The sequence below is a fragment of the Dermacentor variabilis genome, chromosome 7 (assembly GCF_050947875.1).
Source record: "Dermacentor variabilis isolate Ectoservices chromosome 7, ASM5094787v1, whole genome shotgun sequence".
Lineage (NCBI taxonomy): Eukaryota > Metazoa > Arthropoda > Arachnida > Ixodida > Ixodidae > Dermacentor > Dermacentor variabilis.
This window is the reverse complement of record NC_134574.1, coordinates 80,538,157-80,556,348: the sequence shown is the minus strand read 5'-3', so window position 1 is coordinate 80,556,348 and position 18,192 is coordinate 80,538,157. Positions and strand designations below refer to the sequence as shown.

General features: G+C 45.1%; 1 protein-coding gene across 2 annotated transcripts in view; it reads left to right on the top strand.

Moving 5' to 3' along the window:
* The window catches only part of LOC142587563 (uncharacterized), a 36,900-nt gene extending 19,302 nt beyond the window's left edge, over positions 1–17,598 (top strand). Inside the window, exons 6-10 of one of the 2 annotated variants that reach the window (XM_075698669.1) lie at positions 4,268–4,378; positions 7,490–7,596; positions 8,784–8,847; positions 12,969–13,136; positions 16,847–17,598. In XM_075698669.1, coding sequence (XP_075554784.1) covers positions 4,268–4,378; positions 7,490–7,596; positions 8,784–8,847; positions 12,969–13,136; positions 16,847–16,917 — 521 coding nt within the window. In that variant the 3' untranslated portion in view covers positions 16,918–17,598. The remainder of the gene's footprint in view (positions 1–4,267; positions 4,379–7,489; positions 7,597–8,783; positions 8,848–12,968; positions 13,137–16,846) is intronic. The other variant, XM_075698670.1, reaches the window with a different exon arrangement.
* The last annotated feature ends 594 nt before the right edge of the window (positions 17,599–18,192 follow it).

Here is an 18,192-nt window from a genome sequence, read left to right as displayed (position 1 = left end):
ATAAAAAAAATCGCTAATTAGCTTCTTATTTACTTTATGGCACATATTGATTATTACAAATCTTAGCCGGTGAGCTTGCAAGGAGCATCCACTAGGAATTAATTTCCAGTGTGACACCAGTTTGGAGATACGTGCCATCAAACTTTCCATAAAAATGCACTTTTGTTCCACTGACCTCTTTTTTTTTTTTTTTAACAACAAGCTCTTTTATGCATTGAAGCACAATGTAATCGAAAAACCTATGTACAGTAGAAACGCGCTGATACATTTCCGTTGCGTACATTTTCCCGGCGCCAACATTTGCAATCGAGAACGCAAAAAATGGCCCCAATTTTTTACCGGTTCATACATTCCCGGAAAACACGATTCTTCGGCACCAATATTTAGCACGTCGCCAAACTGCAGTCGTGTGATACGTTTTTTAGCTGGTGCGTCCCATGTAAACAAAAAAGTGCGTGAGACACGTGTGATCGACAACAGTACTATATAGCTGCCCGCCGCGGCACCCTCACTGCAACACTTGCCAGCCTTTCTCCTGTGAAAACGCCGGTGTGCACTCAGTTTCTGATTTCAGTACTTGCAAATCTTCTCCGGGATCGTCGCACACCGCATTCACAGCTATCGCCGCCAAACCTGTTCCGATAAGCATCTTCACCTATTTGTTTTGCACCTATTTATTTGCGTGGTGCATATTGGAATTGGTAGTGTGCTGCACACTTTTAGTAGGCAATAATCCAAACGTGCCGCCATTCCCTGCTGCAGGCGGCGCGATGTGGGTATCGTGTTTCGTTTCGGTGGCATCCGGCGTCGCCCACCAGCTCGTGTCTTCGGCCGCCGGAGCACCACCAACTCGAAGCATGTCGGCGTCTCGTGCCACTAAGATCCGCGCGATGCTTCGCATTGCATAAATGTCAACGATAGCCGAGTCTGTTAAATTTGTTTAGTTACTTCGAATGGTACGTTTTCCCTGTTAGTACGTTTTTCTCTCGCAGTTTTTTCCAAAACGTATGAATGAGGTTATACTGCTTTTTTCCGACACTTTGGGATGTGTCTCGAAACTAGTGTCATCCTGAAGATTCCCTTCACGTGGTAAGCTTACCTGCTACCATTTGTAAATTGCCACATGTTTCATAATTAGGAAGGTAATAGTGAATCGGTAATTAGTTGAATGCATGTTTCAATTTATCATGCTAGAAATGTATGTTTTAATAATCAAGTTTGGGGACAATTACGCTGTCTGCCAGAGGCATTCTTGAAAAATTGATGATGATAATATGTAGTGTTTATTGGCCCAAGGGCCAAGTGTGGCCAAAGAGCGCCAAGACTTTAAAAATTGCAGCAAACATAAAAATGCTCACCCCGTATAGCAGCAATGCACATAAAAAAAAAAAATTAACAATGTCATTTGCACAGTGGCCTGTTGGATTTGTGGCAATGATCGTCACGGTGGTGGAGCAGTACAGAAGCCACAGTTGCTTGTGAATCACTGTTTTGGTGGATTTGAAGCTTTCATGTTATCCATCATGGTGACTCGGTAGCAAATTCTGGTGGGAGGTTGACTGCACTGGTGTACCATGCATTGGGTGCAGGTTACAGAACCCGAGGTGGCCAAATTTGATCCAGAGCCCTCCATTATTGCGTCCCTCGTAGCCTTCTGTGCATTTTCAGGACATTAAGCCCCGCAATCGAATTTAAGCTTTCGCGTCCACCAAAAGAGGATTCATAAATAGCAGGTGCCGCTGTTCTCCGTAACCTCTCAATGTTATTCACTTATCGGACAGCTCTTCACAGTGACATCTTTCACAATGTTCTTCAGTTCACTGGTCTTTCAGATCCTGTGTTTAAGGTTCTAATTTGCTTCAGAACCTCATCTGCTTTCCGCCAAAGATGTAACAAAAAGATGAACAGTATATGGATTGCTTTATTTCTAAGCATTCAAGTTTGTTTTTCAATACAAGTCTGCTATGCATTTTACCTGATCAATAGACAGCATCTCTGCACATTCATGCAGGTTCCGACACGTCAACCATGTTGCTTGCTTACAACCTATTGTATTCATATTTACCCCAAGCCTTGTCAAAACTTTGTACATCGAAACCTTGGTATTATGAAGTCTGTAAAATCTGCATTTTTGCTTCATTATATCGACATTTCGTTGTATCGAAATTGGATCTTTTACCCAAATAACCAGTCTCGCCGGTGGATTTTTCTTGCAAAGAAGGTGCCGCGAACTTTTCCCAATTATCGAGCATCTCGAAAAAGCAAATTTCGGTTAATTAGACAAAACATCATTTTGTTAAATTTCAGGGTCAGCAACGTAAGATACGTCTTTGTGCCGTGTCCGCAATATCTTCACATCGGCATCGCGTGTAGAGAAGCGAGCCACGCTTTCGCATCCACTCCACTCCCGCGGCTAATAGTGTCGCTTGCAGTCGAAACACGCTATCGTGAAGAGTGCAGGCAGCAGGGAGCAAATTCTTCATATGCCTCTTGCTTCAACATGTGTCCAAAGCTTGAGATTACGCGACCTCCAACTCTAACGTGCAGGAGGACGGCACACGTGGTGCCTTGCGATGTTGGCACGCACACTCTTTGCATGCATGGCAGGTTACCTCTAAAACGGGGTGCGCAACTGCATACGTACTCAGCCACACTGATAGCCGAGCGCAGGCAAAGCCACGCTTGTAAAAGAGACATGCACCAACCTGCCTCCGACTTTCATTCCCCCTCTCCTTTATCCTTTCTTGTGCAAGAAGGATGGCGCTTGTCCAGCTAACTTCCTTTTCGGCTCTTCTCGCACACTTACAGTTGCCAACCGATTTTCCGGACTTCGCAGGGACCAAAAAATAGTCCATAAAATCAAAGTCGAAAAAACTTGTTCACCCCCCCCCTCAAAAAAAAAAGAAGTAACAAAAAAGTGAAGTTTATTAGGCTTAGAGTGGCTTAAAAATATCTAATAATTCTCTGCCTAATACTACGCTTGAAGATCAGATTTGCTTGGATTTGTGCAAGAGTGATGTCATCTTTTTATACAGTTGACAATAGCGTCGCCGCATTGGCGATCTCAGTTGGTGGAGATTGCCATGGAAATCGAGAAAATGAGCCACGTTACTTGACACCACTTGGCTCTTGCGCAAGCACAGGGGGCGGTGCCGAGCACACAAATGCAAAGCTGTACAAACATGCACAAAGATGCGACGTCGTCTCCGAGACACACCTGCTCTGTGGACATGGTGTAGCAACTGAAACAGAAAAAAAAGAAAAACAACTGATCTGCATTAAGTGATTATGACAACAAAAGCACCCTCCCCTGGAGTGTTTTGTCGGCTAAGGAAGAGCAACCATGGCCTCTGAGACCAGAGGAGGCCGCACGCGCTCTATTGATAGTGCACTCCTCCCAATCTTGGAGGCTGTAGAGCGGGCCACTGGAAGCCAAGCCAGTGGAAAATCCACCCTGGTGGCCTCCAAGGTCAGGTTGCGTTGCTCGGAATGAGCAATTCTGTCAGAAAAATCTAACTCTGGGGCCTAAATTCGTCCAAAAAAAGTTGGTCTCGAAAATGCATTAGCTCGGTGCATTAACGAGCCTGAATATTTTAGAGTCCGAAAAATCCCTCGGCTGCTGTAAATCATACGTCGCACAAGGTACAGTAGGATTTTACCACACTTTTACTTTATACGAAACATGATGTTGCTTCGCTTTGGCGGTTGTTCTTGGTGGTGCGGGATTCGAGAGGTGTTTGCGAGCAGCCGCATGCAGTTCTAACATTTGACCATCTGTGCATGTGGAAGTTTGCATTTATTGTCTTCGTATACTTTCGCTGCCGCAGCGAAATTTCGTTATATTGAAATTGTGTGTAAACACACTTCATTCAATTGAGTTTCAATATTTATGGTGTTCTATGGACAAGTTGTAGAAACTTCAATGATTCATTATATTAAAGTTCATTATATCAAGGTATAAGCATCACATGATTGCTTATATACACACATGATATGAAAGCCTTAGATAATTTCTACAAATCTTTTACAATTTATTTAGATAAGAAGAGCCACTTCAGAAAGTTTCACACGCACTCTTGCATCTGTTGTCGTTTATTCCTCGATACATCCTTGCCACCTAATGCACATGGCACTAATTTTTGCCATGTAGTACCGTTGGAACCCAATACTATTTGATGCATGAAGTGTCATTACCTGTGGCAAGAATGTTAGTACGGTTCTGTGTTTGCAAAGTCCTGTTGCCAGCAATGTCCCGACTTTCCTGCAGATGAGCTGTATGTGCTATCGGACGAATCGTCTCTGGCTGTGACAGATGATGCTCAGGAGGACAGCTTGCTGTCATCCCTCGCTGCGCCTGGCATGGATCATCTCGTTGAAGGTGCGGCTTTGCATTCTTGGCCTCGGCTCAGTATTGTGCTTGGTTTTGCATCATTCATTGATCTGACATTATGCTCCTATTGCCGAGCACAGTTAGGGTCAAAAGAGTAGCTTCCTGTAAAAAGCACCCTGTATTCTTGTATGAGGGTTGCAGTAACTTTTGTTCCGTTTAAATTGAGAATATTTTTTTTTTCAATGCTTAATAAGACATAGTTGCTGTGGACTCTTGACAAGGTGCATGTCACGCTTGCCTACCTTGCGCACGGCCAAGGCTTGCATGGAGGCAGACCGCTCATTGCACAGATGTGCATACAACTTTTGTGTAGTCTGTTGGCGAACATATGCGTGCAGAGCAAGCATCCCAGTGCAAGGATGGGTGGGCATATAGACTTTAGAAGGAATTGAGCTCGGCCTAGTTGGTATTTAGTGCATGACATTTTTATCGCATAGAACTATGGAGACAGCGAAAGGAAGACAAATGGCACGGGTGTTAACTTCCAACCGGTTTCTTTCAGGACAAATATGCAGGTGTATACAGTCAAACGCTTTTGTAGCGAAGTGCTTGGGGCCTACGAAATGATTTGTTACACAGGTCGAGACAATTATTCCTTCGTTATACAGGGCATTTCGTTGTAGTTTCATTGGGTGTTCGTTGTAGAGGCGCTCGACTGTATACTACAGTCAACTCCCATTAATTCAACCCTTTAGGAACCGCAAATTTGGGTCGAATTATCCGTAAGGTCAAATAAAGGGGGGCATGGGAATTGGATTGCGAAAATTACGTAATGGATTCGTTTTTGGAAACCATGCATTTATGTATCTGCAATGCCTAATGTATGTTGCATCAAAATGGGTTGGCTGAAAACTTGCTAAAAGTGCCTGAAAATATATTGATTTATCAGTGCACAGAACCAAAAAGCAGCTTCAAATTGTGAAATTTCAGAGCAATTCACAGAGCCATATCTCATCTTTCTCACCTCTAGTTGGCCAGAAGCGTAAACTTCGGAAGATACTGTGGCAAGCAGCCGTGCTGTGAAGGTCTTGGACATCGTGGTCTCGGCATTGCGACTGTGTGTCAGCCACATAAGAGCCCTAAAATTGTTATGTCGCTTCGAGCAAAAGAAAATGCGATGTTCAAAATGTAGAATGTCACTGCGAACCGTTACGAACTGATGGGCAACGTGTCAACTACGCATTATTTCGGAACATTGTGTGGTGGCAGCACGTAGTACAGCGTTCTCGCCAATTCAGGCTGCATGAATAACAGCAGTGTTTGAGTGGCCATTGCTTCCATATTGGGAGGGCATACTAAACAACCATTCCAAATCATTGAAATAGGCATAATGCATGTCATATGGCATGCACAATTGTGGAAGAACGAAAGTGCTGCCATCCTGCATCCAATGTTACAGTGGCACATTCACCATTGGATGTGTCGTGCTGTTTACGCTGTAGGCCTGCTTTCTCCCTCTGCGTTGAGTGCAACTGACCTTCGTTGCGACTTCTGAAATCGGCGTGTGACGGTCACTCGCTCGTCGCAAAGGCTCTGTCATTGTTGCGGTTGGACTGGAGCAGGGTGCATGCTGAAATGTGCCCGAATTGGTGGTGCTTCCATGGTTTATTACTCCATGTGAACCTTCTTCTTATCGTGATTAGGTTCGAAGCTTTCGTTGTAACAGTGCAGCTGTTTAAAAAATGTTCCTCATATCTGGAACTAGTTTTATTGGGCAGTGTTAGAAAATAGTAAATGTACTGAATTGTAGTTATTAGTCCATAGACCGTTGAATCTGAGATCATTACTAGTGGGTTCGACTGTAGTATATACTAACGCGGTTACACTGTATTTGACCTGCCGTGGTATCGCAGTGGCTATGGCTTTGCACTGCTCAGCTCAAGGTCGCAGGTTTCGTCCCGGCTGCAGCAGCTGCATATCTATGTGGGCACAATACAAAAGCCCCCATGTACTTAAATTTAGGGGCGTGCTAAAGTACCCCAGGTGGATAAAATTAATCCAGTGTCCTCCAATATGGTGTGCCTCATAATCATATTGTGCTTTTTGTTACTAAAAGACCAGAATTTGTTTTGCATCGTAAGGTTTGAATAACAGCGCAACGCAAGATGCGGACAAAAAGGAAGATAAAAAAACAATGTGGCGCAGACTCTCAACTGATATTTTATTGAAGAGATGTCTAACAAATATAGCGGTACCAGTTTAAAAACCATGACATGCGCGGGACACAGATACATCAAGGCAATTGTGACGAACTGATGCATAGTCAAAAGTGACAAAGGTAACGCAGTTCCTTGTCATGAACAGCAATTGACTGTTCGCTGATACATGCCTTGTCCCTAATCTTTATATTGTAAGCCTCAGCGATTTCTCTTGTCAATTGGCTTGCATGCTTATAAATGACCTTAATGTTTTTTTTTTTTTAAATAGGGGCTGCAACTGCATGACTTGCAATGCTCTAGGAGATCAAAAAAAAAAAAAAAACACGGCCTTGTTTACATGTACGGCTGAATTACAGACCTTAATGTACCTAATAAGTTGTTCCTTATTCTTACCCACTGCACTGGCTTAGCGTCTGTGGTGTTTCATTGCTAAGCATGAGGTTACGCAATGAAAAAAAAAAAAAATGCTCGCTGCAGCGGCCACATTTCGATAGGGGCGAAATGCAAGTGTTCATGTCCCTTGCATTGGTGGTATCTTAAAGATCCCCTTGGTAGTCAAAGCTAGTCCAAAGTCCCCCACTACAGCATGCCTCATAATGAAATTCTGGTTTTTGCATGTAAAACCCCAGAATTCAATTCAATTCCTTGTTCTTCCCAGATGTACTGCTGATAGGAGAACCTGGCAGTCACTGAAAATGTGGTGCTCACTGAATTGAGTGTAGGGAATGTTTTACTTAACTTGAATGTTTGTGGTTGGCATCGATATCCTCAGTGCCAAGGGTGAAACGAGAAGCATACTTGTTCCAAATATTTTCAAGTCCCTTGTCCTGTCTTAGCTCAACAAAAGGAGGGGTGAGCATGCCGGAGTTCATACAATTTTGAAAATGGCCGTTGGTGCTCAGTTTAACCGGTGTCTTCGATTGCTGTGTTCTTCCCTCAGGACTTCCAGACTACTTGGAGCTTGAGCCTGTGAAGCTCTTCTGTGAAACACCTGAGTGCCTCGAACCAGTTCCAGACATGCCGGTTCCAGAGGTGGAACTCGGTGTGGTAAGTGGAGCTGTGATAGCGAGCGGCACAGGCTCTGTTCTGATGCATATGTCATATCTACAGTGTGCAAAATGTCTTGCAGCCTCGTACAACTGTCTCTAGTCGGTGGCCACACTTGCCTTTTCAGACAAGCCTATAAACTCTAAACCGGCGAGGCTGGAAGCACGCTTACACATAAATGCACAACCAAAAGTAGGCATGTATGCCACTTATAAGCTGTGCATGACAGCCTTGTAAAGTAGAGAAAAAATATGCCAACAAAGCAATTGTGAGACTCGCTTGTATATTTCGGGTGACATTTCACCGAAGGGAAAGTAAGTACAACAAAAATGGGCACGTGAGCTCACCAGCTCGGCACTGGTTTGGGTTACCTTGAAGGCGGGAAAAAGTAACAAATGCACAAAACAATCCAGAGACTTTGGCTGTGCTTTGGACGACCTTGCGCCAGAGAAAATACAACAAAAACATAGGGCTTGGGTGTTCTATACTGCTGTATTCAACACAGGTGAAAGGACCAAGCAACACCAATAGGCTCTACGGGGGCTCATTATTGTACATGAACCCAAGAAAGATGGAAGGATACTGCCAGTTTTGTGATACAGTCGAACCCACTTATACTGGTTTTAACAATATATCGGTTATAGCAAGAAGCTGCAGCACCGTCCACTTAGTACGTTTTCTATGGTGAAATAACTCTCTTACAGTGAACACTCGTTACTATGAACACCACATTAACAAACTTTTCAGAAATCCCCTGCTGACTTCTTAGTTTCAATGTAAAAATATTTCATTACTACAATACCGCTTGTTATAACAATCGTTATTGAGTTTACGTGTGATTTTAATGCATCAGTACTATGAAATAATATTCAGAAATCTGGAGATTCTTAGATTTCCGAGTATCCTTCACGGCAACCGAAACAGTAGGCTAGCAGATGACAAGGCGCAGAGAGAGGACGTCGCAGCGCATGGGTTTGCAAAACCCGAGACAGTGCCCGAGAAAAAAAAAAGGATGCGGCCGAGTGGAGGCGATGATGCATCAAGTTTTCTTTTCTTTTTTAATTTTGTGCTATTTTCAGTTTGACAAGTTTTTTTTCTTTCCTGAGTAACTGATGGCAACTGAATGGAAGAAATTGCTTTAGCTGAATCTGGGGCCTAATGATCGTTCACAATCGCCTGCTTTCCAGGACGGGCCTTCTGACCCGGATGAAGAGTCCGAAATCGAAGCCATGCACCTGTATGACGACGAAGGTGAGGGCATTGCCCATATCTTTGTTTTATAGTTTGCATGCAGGAATGCCCAGCTTCACTTGAATACTGTGTTGGCCATAGGCAAGAACTGTAAGGATGTGGTGGGGATAACACTTTAGATAGATTAGCCTCTGGCAGGTAACATTTTTTTCAGGCACTAAAACTCTTACTTGGGAAGGTTGGAACTTGCCATGGCTGCAGTATGTAGATAAGTGCAATAAAAAGAAGAAACAGGTGTCTGTTTCGTATCATCTGTCAGTCTTTCATTGTGCTTAAGTTTGGTGCATTTTCAAATGCTACGACATATAGGTAATGTCGTGGCAGCTGGGTGGTGTTACGAACCGCTGTGGCATGCGCCAGCTCGTCATTTCACATAAGTATACTTGAGGGAACTTCGCAATTAGTACTGTGCTTCATTCAGCATGGGAATGATTGGTTGTACATGAATCTGTTTAAGCTTTACCCTTTCTAGGAAGCCATCGTTGCAAATTTCTTTTGAGACAATTATTAGCCTCATTTAGCCTCTACAGTCGTATCTAGCTATATCGAACTCGCAAAAAGTGCCTATCAGTTCGATATAGAGCATAATTCGATATAAGCCTGCTATAGAATTGGATGTCATAAAAGCACATACCATTGATAAAATCGCTTTACTGATGAAACAGCTTAGTTTCGCATGAAATAGTCCTGCATTTTCTCCTGCTTGAGCAGTTTCGCTGCCTGCGACATACGCACTTCTCCACATTGTCGAAGGAGTCGGAGCAGCCAAGGTCGCAACATTCCACACATTCGCGCAGAAGCACCGAGCTAGTGCGAGTGCACCAATCACTTTGGTGGACATGGGCAAAGGACCGTCGTTGCTTTCCTCATTGTGCCCACTTTCACTTGTGCTCGGTACAATGTCGGCAATGTAGTCTTCGTTTTCTGGCTCTCTCGTGGTCGCGACACGATCTGCACTCGCAAACTCGTTGACCGTCGATTCATCAACGGCTTCTGGAAATTCTCGCGGTTCGGTCCAAACTTCGGCAATGCCAGCAGCGGCTTTGTCATACTGATCAAAATTTAGTCAGCACCGAGCATGTGGAAGCCGGCACGTCAGAAGCAATTTCAGATGAACCCCTTGTGCACGACCGCGTGTACGCATTGGGCGCCACGGGCACCGGGTCGAGAGTTTGTCCGCTTAGGTCCTAATCTCCCACTTATTCTTCAAGATCGTGCTGAGAGTGCTCCTCGGAATCTTGCACACTGTGGGGCATCCGACTTCTCACCACATTCGACCCGATTTATGATTTCGAGCTTCACAGCGAAAGGCGAATTCTGCCGCTTTATTACGGCAACAGTGCGGGAGAAGGCCAACTAGGTGTAAACACAATGAATCCAAAAAGCAGCGAGACAACTTGCACTTGCGCCATCTTGCACGACGAGGGCACAAGAGCCTCTGATTGGCTGTCTGAGCAAGCGGTGCGGGTGGGCCAGGATAATTTTTTGAAGGGCGGTGTCGACGGCTCGCTAGACGCAGCGCGGTCATGGTAGGGACAGCGGTTTGATGGAGCTGCGCTGTGGCATTTCCCTGTCACCGCAAGGGAAAGCCAACTTTTGGGGGCACTTTTCTGCCGCTTGACGTTCGATATATCGGGAGTCGCTTCTATTTTTGTTCTATGTAAGCGCAACTTTTGCTATATATACTTATTGTAACTATACCGTGTTCAGAAATTGTTCGATATAAAGAATAATTTGATGTAAACGGGTTTGATATAGTCGTGTTCGATTGTATTTTCTGTTATTGTGGTCTTCTTGGAGCATAAAAATAAATGTTAGTTGTCCTCATTGACTGTTGCTTGTCATAAATCTGGATCTGGTGACGTGCACACTGTAAAATGTCGCAACTCAATGATGCAGTCGGTTTCTTCTGCCCTTAATGTGATTTCAACTGGCTGAGCCAAAGGATGGTGCAGTTACATTGTGTAATGTACAAATTCATATTGGGTACGCTGCTTCAGTTAATATATGAAGAGAAAGAAAGTAAGGAGGCATAAACGTCTGTTTACTACCATTCTTTTTGTGCATGTGGATAATGCACATTAGTAACTTAAGCATTTGGTTTACTGTGCTAGTTTCCACACAAATATTTTGTCACACTGCATGGCAGACCTGAAAGAACAGAAAGTAGAGGGGTGTGCAAGGAGCTGCCCGCTGCCTGTTGGCCTTGGATGATCATCCTGTTCCTTGTGTTACGCTAAACATCCATCATCATCTAAACAAACCCACCCCATCTGTTACTATATGACAGAGGATGAGGACCAGCAACTGTGCAAGCTGTTTGTCCTTGTTACTTTTATTTTTTACGGAAACCAACTCTGTAAGCCGAAGGCCACACTGACTAGCTCCAGTTGAAGCCTTGTGTGAGTAACTACAGCGAGGCCACTTGTGTTGGGGTGCGGCACATGCATTTCGGCCGCCGTAAAATTGCTAGGAAGTGGGAAATTTTCTCTTGCCCTTGGACTGCCACGAAATCTCGACATGAATGTGGACAGCAGTCGGGCTTTCATATCGCTTGGCGTAGTGGTAAACCACAGCTGTTTCATTGCATTATTGTTTCCTCTATGTTGTGTGGTCAGCCTCTGGTCAAATTTCATTGCTCGGATTTTGTTGTTTACTTCAATATCGATTGATTGTAACCTGTGTAGCTAGAGTATAAACTGTAACCAGTGCAGGTAACTTGTCAGATGGTAAAATACAACCAGATGAAGCCATGGGAAATTTCGAGCACCGACCATTCGTTGAAAACAAAAAGGAAAAAGACCTTTGGGCTCCACTACGAGCTCTATAGCCTCTCAGATTAGGAGGCGCACGCTGCCAATAAACAGTGCAAGCCATGCCCTAGTCTCGGAGGCCATGCTCGCTCTGGCTGATAAAACTCTCCAGGAGGCGGCATTTTTTCTTTTTTCGGTCAGCACTATCATCGTAATCACTTAATGCAGAATGCTTTTTTTTCCCTGTTAAGGTGTCGGTTGCTATTTTGCACATGGTTTCCGCAGAACAGCAGGTGTGTCTCGGACAGCACACCTCTGTGTGTGTGTTTGTGCAGTTTTGCTTTCGTGTGATTGGCGCCACCTCCTGTGCCTTTGGGAGAGCCAAGTGATACAAAGAAGCATGGCTCGTTTCTTTGATCTCCATGACGACCTCCGCCAACGGAGACCGCCAATGCAGTAATGCTTTTGTCGACTGCATACGGAGACGTCACTCTTGTGCAAATCCAAGTAAATCTGATCGCCTCCAAACATAGTATGAGGCAAGGCGTTATTAGGTTCTTTAACTGCTGTAAGCCTAATAAATATTATTTTTCTGGGTGAGGGTTTTTGAACCTCAACCTCATTTGGCCCCTTATTTTGAACCAAAATAAGGGGCCAAAATAAGAGACACATTTTGGTACGAACACAATAAAGTGCAGTAGCGTTACAATAGCATTACCTCGTCGTCGTGTCGTCTTTACATCGTGTGTCCGTCCTTTTTAGCGCTACCATCAGTTTTCAAAAAGAGTGCAGAAGTCTGCAAACAGCCTAGGAAATAAGGTAATGAAATGCAGGATGTTGTGCGAAAAAGATAAATGCTGTTCCATGCACCAACTTCAAATTAGTGTCGTAGTGGATGTTTTTAGTTTTAGCAGTGCTGAATTAGCGGCAGACAATCGATGCTGCTTGTCGCTGCTTTATTTTTCTCTTCTGGCAAGCACTATCCTTTAGCCGTTCTTATCCTTGACTATTTGGCCACGAGCAAATGATCTCAAATTTCTCATAACGTATTTTAGTAGAATATGAGTTAAATAACAACGAATATTAATTTTGTATTTGAACCTTCCAGATATTTCCATACTGTATTTTTTTATTGTATTACATTAGCACCTTAAAAGACTGTTACGGTAGTTGATGTTGCCTCTCATTTGTTTAGCGCACTTGGCACTAAAGAGACGCATATAAAAATGGAAGGTCAGATGCAAGCGCTTGTTTCCCCTCGACAGCATGATGAGTTGCGAATATCCGAACCGCTGTGAGTTGGTCGTACGTGTTTTTTGCTGCGCAATGTCTGATGCCTTACCGCAGTGTCTGATGCCTTCTCCGTAGTGGGCTTCTACGAGCTGCCAGATGAGTTCAAGCTGGAAGACAAGGACTTTGAGGTGCTGAGGGATGTGTGTGGAGTCAGGTTGCACCAGAAGCTCAGCGTGCCGGTCATCCCATCAACACCCCCGCCGCTTGAGCACTCGCCCACACTGGATGTGGGCTACTTCGAAGGTGAGCACTGTTCTTGTGGGCTGGCACAGGGACGACCAGCATACAATCAACGACTGATTATATTAGGGACTCTCCCGATAATTCGGATGGCTTCGTGGCAGCACCACCACGAGTCATGGTTTCACATATCACTCGGATCATGATTTTGGCTCGTAGAACTCCCGAATTTAATTTTTGTCCGGGCATAATATACAGTGAAACCTTGTTAATGCCTAGTTGGTGTGGACGTGGCAAAAATACGTACTAACCGGTTATATGCCTCAACCGAAAAAGACGAGTGTGAAGAAACCTTTTAAAAGTGAAGAAAAAGTAATGGTTAGAAATGTTCAGTTGTGTGTGCAGCGGAGCCCCTCGCATTTGACGCCGCCCAAGTGAGCACTTTGTCTTCGACCTGAAAGAAGGGAATTGCGGACGCGCTGCCACGTCTGATGCGGTAGCAGACTGTCACCACTGCGAGCGCTCTCCAATGTTGGCTCTGTGTGGGGATCACGCGCACAGCGCCCGAACGCTGAAATTCGCAGGACGGTGCCGCCTTGGCTGAGGCTGCCTCCGTGGGTACACAAGGTTCGCCCGGGTCTACAGGGTTGATCGAAATAATGCATCGCCAGACAGAGGGCACGGCAACGTAAAAAACACGTATTTCGTAAAGTGCGAAGGTTGGGCCGATTAGTCGGCAATAGGCGCGCATATCATGTTGGATACACAGCGACAAACATCGAGACGCTTCAACAGTCATTGATCTAACCTGCACGCATAACCTCGGGACCGATCACGGGAGCCAACCATATAAACATACTAGCGGCAAGCATTCCACGACCACATCGGCGGCGATATTTCGTCACGGAGGCATTGCCCAACATTTATCGACACTTTTATCTATATAACAAGTACCGTGAAACCTTGTTAAACTGTAATTGGCCAGAGCTCGAAAAAAGTACGTACTAAACGGTAGTACTGCTTAACCGAAATAGCACGAGATCGCCCACTTACTTGTCAAAAACATAGCTTGGAGAGAGTGCGATGAAAGGGCAAAAACATGCAGTATTTATTCACTTTGCGCGACAGAAGTGTTATTTTCGTTTGATGCCGCCGCGGCCTAGCAGCACCAACAGTGGCCTCAAACTTGCTGCAGCTGCGGGTCACCTTTTCAGCCAGCTCCCACTTCTCGGCAAACACTCGCATGGCAAATTTCTCGTTGCTGTTGCGTATTGTCCGTGCACGGGCGCAGTAGTGCTGCAGAAGTTGCGGGGCACCTTTTTCATTGCTGGTTGCTGTTCCCATTGCTACGAATACAATAATGCGGCTGACATAATGCGCAGCTTCTGCCACTGTTGGGCCTGAATCGCCCGTACTGTCGCTTTCCTTGTCGTCCTCATCACCTGTCATTAGGCGACACTTCAGCAACAGTAGAGGCGACTATGTCGAGAAGCCGAACCTCGAGCCAACGTCTCTTCGCGGTCGCAGCAGCGCTGCCGAGCAACTTCTTTGCATTCCAAATGCCACACACCGTAGTCAATGGTAGATCTCCAGCTGTCGCGTGCCAGCACAGACTTCTTCGTGCCACGTTCGATAGCACGAACAATGTCCAGTTTTTCTTCTATGCTGAGCACCCAGTGTTTTTCATCTGAGCTTTGGCATGACACAAGTCCTAGCTTGCATGGCTCTACAACGCTCTCTGGCTAGGCGCTGAAATGATGTTGATGTGGCTTCACGCGCAAATGCACAGGGCGCTTGGAGGCTGTTGTGAACAAAGTCCGAAATGGTCGATGCCGTATATTCTGTATGTTTAAAAAGCGCGCCAATTTGTCAACTTTTTATTTTCTGTCATGTGCTGCCACTATGTGGAAATACAGGGAATTTTTTTCGCGCGCCTCCCTTTCACGGTTTTTGTTGCATGGTTTGTTTTGGCGCTAGTTTGCTCCCACGCGTATATATAGTACCGCTCGCGCATTGGCGCACGTGCGGTCGGATGGCGGTGTGGGCTTTGTTCCGCGGCAGTTTCGGCTTCTTGCACTTGGAAAACTGATGGCTATCTCGTTACTAATCGCTCAAAGGGCGACCGCTTGTTTCTTGCTCGTTTAGTGCTCCCGGGGGTGTGCTTGGCGTGAAAAAGTAGGACTGGATTCCGCTCGTCAATGTTGAGCACAACCCTCCAACACCTGCTGCTAGTGAAGGGCCGTTAGTCAGGACCAGGTTTTGAGCAAAGCTTTGAAGTGAGCAAAGTCTGCTTCTGCAAGGTCCCTTCAAAAGGGCTCATCGAACACTGCCTGAAAGTTTGAACGAACCTCCCCCCCCCCCCCCCCCCCAACCACCGTTGGCGCGAATAAAGTCTCCAGATTTTTGATCTCGCCAGATTGGCAGGTATGCCCTTGACATTGCCATCAATCCAAAGTGGCACATGCCTTTGCCATTTAGCAGCACATTGTCACAGTCGCATTGGCTAAAAGTGTCAATAAATTTGCCTTCGTGACTGGGGATACCACGAGTGCTGCAAGCAAAGAGTACCACAGACATGCTTTGATGCCACTCTCCAACCATCAGTAAAGCAAATTCTCACCTGAAAAGAAGGCACAGCTGTTTAAACGGGTTGCATGTTCTTTATTAGTAGAAATGTGCAAATATCGAAATTTTCAATTTTGAAGCGACCTCAAATTATGAAGACCAAGTGTGAATTTAGTCAAATATTTTTTTAAGTTAGTATATGAATACCATTGGTCTTGCAAAAATTGTTTTTTCCGACCAGAGGTACGAAAGAATAAAGCTAATATGTTGCACAGCAAACAGGACGATAAGGCTTTGTGGTCAACAAAATTCTGTGGTACGTTGCTTTTGCTTGACAGTATTGTAACTGCAGTTATTTAATGTTGAAAGGACAGCTGCTCAACATATTCACGACCACCCTCCAGTATATTCCAGTTCCTTGACACACAATAAAGAGCTGCTCACTGGACACACTAGTGTTTGATATCGGCAGGTATCTCTTGAGCTGATAGCATCGGGTAGCCATAAGCACCAGCAGGGGCCCTGTGACAGTGCCCCCTTCTTAGCTTGACGTGCTTCACTGCAAGGCAAACACGCCTCACTGCAGCGCATCTTGAATGCGTCGCCGCGTAACACTGCAGTAAAGCGACGAAGCTGACAAAAAAGAAAAAACTACCAACAGCAATTTTTGTGGGTTCTTTCAAATAGAATATTCAGAGTTTCGGATATTCGCACATTGCTGCTTATTAGCCCTCCATGCCCTAGCTTTTGTGTTGCATTCGTATGTTAGTAATAAAGTGCAGCGGGTTGTGGTGAATGGTAGCTTTCCTTATGTTTAGTGTCATGTGTGCAACGTGACACACACTGGGAACTAGCTCTCTCTCTTACCATGGTCTGCATGCTAGCGCTAACTATTTCTGGGTTTCTACAGCAGTCATTTGGATAGCAATTCCTCCTTGCACGAACTGGTGCGCCATCTCTTGGTTACACTTCATGATGTTCAAAGTGGGCACTGGAATCAGCTTGTCAACTTTTGGCAGTAGCGCGGCCTGCAGCAAGGTTCATTTGAGCTATGATGCAAAAAAGTTGCCGTGTATCTGCCATGTGATTGGCCCACAGTTTTAGTTATCTCACTTATGAAGCCAATGACCTTTGTATTCTGTATGTTAACTTTAGCTCATAGAACTCCCATGCATTGCACTCACGCTCATTCCTTGCGATTTTCACAGAAGACTTTGTGGACCTGGAGACCATTGAAAAGCCCATACAAGACCAGCTTCAGTATGTGCCACTGGACTGACCGAGGGCCGCTGTAGAGCTTGCAACCATGACTCGCAGTCCATTTGCAGTTTTTAAGACCTTTAAGTGCAAGGAGCAAGGGACAGCACATAATCTGAACTCCATAGCTTTTGTGACCGCTTCGCTAAAAAAAAAACACGGAGCTTGGCTATGTGCTGGGCCTGCCTTCTCTTGTCTTGACAAAGTGCCTGCCAGCAAGTTTCTGGCACTGCATTCAGGCTGTCGGGATGCACCGCTATAGCCTGTAAATAAAGTGCTCTTTTAAACACCTAAGCAATGTGTATTTAAACAATAGTTGCTAGTGGAGATGATGTCCTCCAACTCATTGCCCCCCTTTCTCCAGACTCTAGAACTCCATTGCTCTCCATGAAGGTAAATAGAAACCTAGTGTGCCCAGTTTACATCTTTTGAAACAGAATATTCCTGCAGTTGCCCATTCTTTATGCACTGTGTCTATATACTGAAAAATGTCCCCTGCTTGCATTCGTGGTGAATCGTGCAATGCTGCAAATGCTAAGCGATGCTTGGGCCTTTTGACTTGATAGTGGAGGAAAAGATGGTTTGCTGTTGCTGGGGCATGCTGTGGGCTTGAGCTGTGCTGCCGTTTCGTCCACTTCGATTCATTTTATGAGTAATGTAATTAGGCAGAATGATTTCTATTCAATTAAAGAAACTTCCTTGGAATTGGTGTCATTTCAACTTTCTACCTCATACACTTATTTGCAAGAGGTGCAAGCCAGAGCCCTCCTCTATGCCTTTTTAGGCAGAGATGAATACCGATGAGGAGGTTGTTGGGGCAGAGAAAAAAATGGGAAGCCTTCAGAGAACTGAACAGAAGTCATAGGCAGCGTGGATTGCCGATTTTACTAGAATAGTCCGGTCAGCCAGATGTTTTGATTTTTTCGTGCTAGCAATGCCTACCTGCGAGTAATTCTGCTGTCTGCCAAAGGCGTTATTGAAAATGTTCCGAAACACTTCAAAATAATCAGCCCGTATATGGTGCTGAAAGCGACAGCGTGCCTGTTTCCACAGTTATTCATAGTAGCTAGCGCTTTACAACCCATATTATGCGACATTACGCCTTCAGGATGAGCCCGGGTCCTAACAGAACAGCATGTAGCATTTCTTCACCAGGGATGGCCGTCGGATTACTGTCGTCAATCATCGCCTTGCATCTGTTGTCGCACACATACACAAATGTTAGCCTCACACAAACACTTCTGTCTGGTAACACTCTCGCGAACCCCAAAACGCTGCATAGCCAGCTACCTGTTAA